This window comes from Halichoerus grypus, chromosome 5 (genome assembly GCF_964656455.1).
Source record: "Halichoerus grypus chromosome 5, mHalGry1.hap1.1, whole genome shotgun sequence".
Taxonomy (NCBI): Eukaryota; Metazoa; Chordata; class Mammalia; order Carnivora; family Phocidae; genus Halichoerus; species Halichoerus grypus.
The window spans coordinates 84,829,028-84,836,255 of NC_135716.1; the positions used below are offsets into that span (position 1 = coordinate 84,829,028).

At 45.8% G+C, this 7,228-nt stretch overlaps 1 protein-coding gene and 1 non-coding gene across 6 annotated transcripts in view; both read right to left on the minus strand.

Moving 5' to 3' along the window:
- The window catches only part of TUFT1 (tuftelin 1), a 43,837-nt gene extending 36,874 nt beyond the window's left edge, over positions 1–6,963 (minus strand). The window contains exon 1 of one of the 5 annotated variants that reach the window (XM_078072438.1): positions 6,829–6,963. In XM_078072438.1, the coding sequence (XP_077928564.1) occupies positions 6,829–6,888 (60 nt within the window). In that variant the 5' untranslated portion in view covers positions 6,889–6,963. Of the gene's footprint in view, positions 1–4,648; positions 4,785–6,828 lie in introns of those variants that run through there. The other 4 variants (XM_078072437.1, XM_078072439.1, XM_078072436.1 and 1 more) reach the window with 4 other exon arrangements.
- LOC118552392 (U6 spliceosomal RNA) lies at positions 3,713–3,817 on the minus strand. Its single transcript, XR_004925511.1, has one exon. It is a non-coding gene; the product is annotated as a U6 spliceosomal RNA (small nuclear RNA).
- Positions 6,964–7,228: the final 265 nt, after the last annotated feature.

A 7,228-nucleotide genomic window follows, 5' to 3' on the forward strand; every position in this document is an offset into this window, starting at 1 on the left:
CAAAATAAAGATATTCTGACCCAGCAATCCCACTCCTAGGTTTATCTCTCCAAAAGAAATTAAAATAGATGTCCAGGGGCGCCTGGGTGGCTCAGTCGTTAAGCGTCTGCCTTCGGCTCAGGTCATGATCCCAGGGTCCTGGGAACAAGCCCCAAGTCAGTCCCAGTCAGTCCGTCCTTCTCCCTGCTCAGCAGGGAGCCTGCTTATACCTCTCCCTCTGCCCCTGCCCCTCCCCCTCCACTTGTGCTCTCACGTTCTCTCTCAAATAAATAAAATCTTCAAAAAACAAAATAAAATAAAATGGAATGAAGTACTGATTCATGTTACAACATGGATCAACCATAAAAACATCATGCTAACTGAGAGAAGCCAGTCACAAAGGATCACACATTATATGATTACATTTACATAAAATGCCTAGAACAGGAAATCTCAGAGAAAGAAAGTAGACTAGTGGTTGTCTAGGGCTGGGGGGATTAAGAGAAAATGAGGATTGACTGCTAATGGATCAAGATTTCTTTATGGCTAGAGAAAATGTTCTAAAAGTGATTGTGTTGATGACTGTACAACTCAGTGACTACACTAAAAGCCACTGAATTGTACATTTTAAATGGGTTATTTGTGCAGTCTATGAAGTATAGCTCATTAAAGTAGTTACAGAAAAATTAGGCCCATAGTAAACCTTCAATAAATCATAGCTTTAGTTAAAAATTTTTTTTTAATTTTTTTAAAGATTTTATTTATTTATTTGAGAGAGAGAGAGCACAAGTGGGGGGAGGCAGGGAGAGGGAGAAGCAGACTCCCCACTGAGCAGGGAGCCCGACGAGGGACTCGATCCCAGGACCTGGGGATCATAAATTGAGCCAAAGCAGATGCTTAACCGACTGAGCCACCCAGGCACCCCCTCCCCCAAAAAAAATTTTTTTAAAGAATGGAGCTCAGGAAAGACTTGGTATTAAACTAATTCAGCTTCTGAGATCCTAAAAGAAAAACACCTGTTCCAGGGTAAAGACAAAGGTTCAAGCTGTAGGCTGATGAAAAAATTCCAAATCCACCCAGGCATTGTTGAGAGAAACTCTCTGGCCAAGAATGATCAAGACAAAAAAAATTAGAGGGGTGCCTGGGTGGTTCAGTCGGTTAAGCGTCTGCCTTCAGCTCAGCGGGGAGTCTGCTTCTCCCTCTGCTGCTCCCCCTGCTTGTGCTCTCTCACTCTCTGTCAAATAAATAAAATCTTTAAAAAAATAAAATAAAATAAAATCTTTCAAAGACAAAAAAATTAGAGATTAAAAAATGTAAATATTCTGAGGAAGGGTAACACTGATAGATTACTTAAAGGGAATCATCTTACCAAAGAGCCCAGAGCATCATGGGACATCAGCTGCCTAGGCCATGAGTCAGAAAAAGGAGGAAGAGGAAAGCGGCCTAGAGCAGGATACTAAAATATGAATCCTGACCATCACTCCTCTAAGACCAGTCCTGCGTGAGTTGGTACTAGCAAAGGTTACTCTGGGCCTACTACAGGCCCCTTCTCATCCTCAAGATCCTCCACTGGCAGAGGCAAGGGGAAAGGAACAGATAAGCATAAATGTGAAGATAATGAGAAGGAGCAAACCTTGACCAGACCAGAGTTCCCAGACTCTTCCTCCATCCCTTGGGCAGGGTCTCACAAGAGGCTAAAACAGTCTCATCTAAGCCACTAAGTAGAGCAAACAGAAAATAACAGCTAGCATTGAGCACTTATTGTGTTCCAGGCACTGTGCTTAATGTTTCACATACATTATTTTATTTAATCCTCACAATAACCTTAGAAGGGTGCAATTATTATCCCTGTTTTATAGATGAGGAAACTAAGACGGAAAAGATTAAGTAATTTACTGAAATCATCTTAGGCAAAGGAAACATCAAAGCCTTGACTACAGCCCCACTGTAGGGTCAGATTTCCAGGACTGGGCTCTTAACCACAATGTTATTAACAGAAATGATAGTTTAGCCAAAAATTGTGATGTAAATATACTAGGAGGATGGGAGAAGGGAAAGAGAGTATGTAAGGGGTGGGAGTATAAACTTTCCTATAATTCCTACAGCAGGAAGTCAACAGATGTCTAAAACTGATAAATCAAGAAGTATCACTCTAAGCATATTATTTAGAAACATGGGGGTAAATACCAGACAAAAGGGCTAAGAGTTGAAAGTGGTCTCTCCCATGGGGCAGGGCTTGGGGTAGGAAACTGCTTGCTAGTTTCTTTTAAAAAGCCTTTTGATAATATTAATCTTTTAAAAACCAGGCACATATATTCCTTTGACTGAAAAATGATTTATAAAGAAAAAAGAGGGGCGCCTGGGTGGCTCAGTCAATTAAGCATCTGACTTCGGCTCAGGTCATGATCTCAGGGTCCTGGAATCAAGCCCCACATTGGGCCCCAATCTCAGCATGGAGTCAGCTTCTCCCTCTGCCCTCCCCCCTTGCTCATGCTCGCGCGTGCTCTCCCATATAAATAAAATCTTGAAAGAAAGAAAGAGTGAGAGAGAAAGGAGGAAGGAAGGAAGGAAGGAAGGAAGGAAGGAAGGAAGGAAGGAAGAAAGAAAGAAAGAAAGAAAGAAAGAAAGAAAGAAAGAAAGAAAGAAAGAAAGAAAGAAAGAAAAGAAAGGCACCTGGGTGGCTCAGTCAGTTAAGCATCTGACTTAGGCTCAGGTCATGATCTCAGAGTCCTGGGATCGAGTCCCAAGTCGGGCTCTGCACTGAGCGTGGAGTCTGCTTGAGATTCTCTCTCTCCCTCTGCCTCCACTTGTGCTCTCTCTCTCTCAATAAATAAATAAATAAATAAATAAATAAATAAATAAAATCTGAAAGAAAGAAAGTGCCTAAGGAAGGAAGAAGGAAGGAAGGAAGGAAGGAAGGAAGAGGAGTGCCTGGCTGGCTCAGTCAGCTGGTTCAGTCAGTGGAACATGCAACTCTTGATCTCAGGGTCGTGAGTTCAAGCCCACATTGGGTATGGAGCCTACTTAATCTTTTTTTTAAAGATTTTATTCATTTATTTGACAGAGAGAGAGAGCGAGAGCAGGAACACAAGCAGGGGGAGTGGGAGAGGGAGAAGTAGGCTTCCCGTGGAACAGGAAGCCCGATGCAGGACTCGATCCCAGAACCCTGGGATCATGACCCGAGCCGAAGGTAGATGCCTAATGACTGAGGCACCCAGGCAACTGAGCCTACTTAATTTAAAAAAAAAAAAAATTTTTTTTTTTTTAAAAGAAAGAAACAGATCATTCAAACCAAAATCTAATGTAGTGAACTTCTGTTGCTTTTGCCACACAGCTTCCATCTTCCTCTACCGGTAACAGCACTTGGGTTTTGCTTTGCACAATCTCCCTCCTTTATAGGATAATCTGGTGGGCCCATCCATCAAGGAACCCCGTATCGCCCTGGCCAAGGTGGGTGAGGGGCCAATGACACCCTCTCCTTGGAATCTTGAACAGAATGGCAAAAACACCTGGAACCAATTCACCCAGATGTAGAAACCCTCCATTAGTTCCTTCCACTTAGCCAGATCCAAGACTCTCCTGGTTCACACTTTTTTTTCATTGAAGTACAGTTGACACAATGTTACATTAGTCTCAGGTATGCCACGCAGTGCTGTGACAACTCTATAGTTACGCTATGTCCACCACAAACGTAGCTGGCAGCTGCCGCCACTGACTGCTATTATAATACCACTGACAAACAGAACGCTTCGCAGCTTTGCATGTTGCCCTGGCACAGGGACCATGCTAATCTTCTCCTTATCGGTTCAATTTTAGTATATGTGCTGCCAATGCGAACAGCCTTGGTTCGCACTTTTTTTTTTTAAGCTTTCCCTTACATTCTGTGACTGCCCATTTCCTTCTAATAAATTCCTCTTCTGCTTAAGTTAGCTAGAGTCCCTCTCTGCTGCTTATAACCAAAGGAACTTGACGGGAACGTCTAATAAAAATGTTTGAGGTTTGTTTGTGTTTCTATTTGCCATTATAACTTACTACAGTGGCTTGCAAACTCCTCTGACCTAAAAAAAATTTTACCTCAAGATCTAGTAAGCATACACACACACACACACATATATTATGTATACATACATATAACTGAAACAAAACTTTTGCTAAAAATGTCCACCCTAACACTCTGATAGTGCTAATTCTATTTCTTTTGTTTTGAAGGCTTTATTTTGTTTAGAGCAGTTTTAGATTTACAACAAAATTGACAGGAAGGTACAGAGATTTCTCATATACTCCCTATCCCCACACAGCATAGCTTTCTCCATTACCTATCTCACTCACCAGAACAGCACATTTGTTATCAGGAATGAACCTACACACTGACACATCATTATCACCCAAAATCCATGGTTCCCCTTAGGGTTCACTCAAGTAAAGTGAATAATGTACATTCTGTGGGTTAGGACCAAAAAAAAAAAAAATCCTCTGTGCTCTATTCCTCTCCCCTCAAAATTCCTGGCAACCACTGATCTCTTTATTATCTCCACAGTTTTGCCTAGTCCAGAATGTCATATAATCGGAATCCATTTCTTTTCTAATGCTAGGGTTCTAACCCACTAAGTTGACTTCAGACCCACTGGTAGTGATGATCTGCAGTATGAAAAACATTGGCTCACTGTACCTGCTGCATCTGCCTCCAACAATAAAAATAATCCAGAGAGGTATTAGCCGTATTTCCACGTCCAAGTGTGATGCACCAACACACACGGCCTTGCTGGCAGGGAAACACCAACAGAGTCCCAGGTTCCTCACTCCCACTAGGACACACTAGTCAGTTAAATTGTCTACACTGCTGACACCAAGGAGAAACATCTGTTCATTTACATATTCATTCACTCACTCTGAGCATGCACTGAGCACTCACTCGATGGTGTGAATATACTACAGCTTCCTGGAGACTGTCCAGAGCCATAAATTCTTTCTTCAGGCTTCAGAGGACAGGAATCCAGGGACAAAGCCTATCGCCTGACTGATTGTTTACCACCTCCTCCCCCTCCTTAACAGCTCAGGAATGTCTCCAAGAACAGATTCCCGCAATGCTTTTCATTCACAGCTTTGAAGTAAAATACCTCTAAAGTCCAGTCTATGGAAGAAGGAATAAAGGGAATTTCTATCTCCCCTTGTTCTAGAGATCTCTGATTAGCTTCAAACTAATCCATGGCTGGATACTGCCGGACTGAATTCCTTGCTCACTATTTTCCTACTGACTCTTTCTCCCCCACGAGGCAACAAAATATCAAGGGACAGAAGAGTGTGTCAAATCATTCTCAACAGTACCAATACATTGGTCTTAAGACCTTTCTCGATCTCTTTTTTGCAGCCAACAAAAAGAAGCCCAACACCCCTCTCCTTTATTTTCCTCATACTCTTTTCCCTGTCTCAACCATTCCAAAATAGTGAGTAAGAGCACACAGTAGGTGTTGGGGCTGCCATAATAGAGGACGGATTTTACTATCTTCAGAGTTGCATTGCTGGGGGAGCGCTGGGTTAGGCAGTATCAAGACCTGTAATGTGGGCAGAAACACTCAGACTGGGCAGACATGGAGTGGGGGCTGTGAACAGAATTAAGTGATCATCTGTACTCTAAACTTGAAATGAGAAACTATTCTACCAGTTATTTTGAGTTATTTTGAAGAGCCATAATCGGGGTGCAGCTGGGTTAGCTCCCCCAGGGGGCATGCTGAGACTGGAACCCAGGAAGGGAATCAGATACAGAGTGGAGGGAGGGGAAATGGAGGAATACAAACTCCCCAGAACTTGGCTCCCATTTCACTCTCACCCACAATAGCTTGAAAATCGATGAAACAGTACACACTCATTCTGGGTCAAGTTCCCCAGCAAAGCCTAGAAACATTCAGCCACAAGTTACCTTCCTCTGCCTCTGGAGGAGAAAAATCATATGGTCACCTGGGGTGGGGAGGAGAACAAGGACAGGGAGCCAGGGAGTGAGGGGAGCGGAGCAGATGTGTTACCGCTGGAGAACGCCCCTCTCTCCCCCACCCTCACTAGGTCCGGAAGCTCTCGCGAGGGTCACTTCCCTTCCCTTTCCAGCCTGGTTTATGGCATCTCCTTCATTCACTTGCCCGGGGCTTGGTAGCTGGACCCGGAAACAAAGTGAACAAACCGTCCCAGGAAGCTACCGGTTGGCCCACGGGGGAAGAGGAGCCAGGAGAACTGCAAGGGGAAGAAGAAATCCGAGCAGAGAGGTGACCCCCAAGCGGACAGCCCCATTCCTCCCAGAGAAAGGTGGAGTTCCTGGCCACTCTCGGTGTACCTGGAGTCCTACCGCCCCACCCTTCGGTCCAAGCCCTAGGATTTCACTCTCTACCCTTTGTCTTCTTAACGACCACCCAAAGCACCATTAAGTTCTTTGAAGGGCCTCTGACACCGCCAGGACCCACAGAAAAGCCTAATCTCCCCCGTCGGAGACCCAAAGTACAAAGAGAGCAGAGATCCCGTTCTAGGAGCTCATTTCTCCTACGACCCAATCTACTGCTCACAGGACGCCTGAGTAGCGCGCACCGGATACTCGCGCGGGGTCCCGGGCAGGAGCCGCAGTGTCCTCCCAGACGGCAGGGATGCCCCGAGTCCCCGAGCCTCGAAACAGCCTTCCTGCCGCGACTCCCCAGGACCCCACTGCCATCCACGCGGGGGTAGAAAAAGAGAAAGAGAAGCGCCACGAGGAGCCGATGGCACCAAGCCGGCCCCAGGTGATGTCAGCGAACTCGGCGCGGGGCACGGGAGGGACCGAACTGGAAATCGAGAATACCGGGCGGGGGAGGCGGCGCGGCTCTCTCTTACCGCGGTCTGCCCCTCCGGGCGCACGTCCACCAAGGTACACCAGTTCCGCGTCCCGTTCATCTTACTCTCACGGGGGTCACAGTGCAGAAGCCCACCGCCCGCCCTACTAGGCAGGCGCGCACGGAACCGCCCCGATGTATAAGCGCATCGGGGCGGGGACTGCTGATTGGACATGCCCCAAAAATGCCGTTCGCCAATGTGAGCAAGAGAGAGCGGGATGGGCGTGACCGAGAAGCAGCAGGACACGCCCATCTGCGCTCGCTCAGACTTACATAAAAATGGGGCTCGGAGGCTACCTGAGGCTGCTTAACCGAAATTTTGTCCAGCTTGTGTGGTTGCATCTCAGACATTCGTTAATCTTGCTGTTCCCTTTTCAACTCCAAGGTCGTTGTTGGTGAAA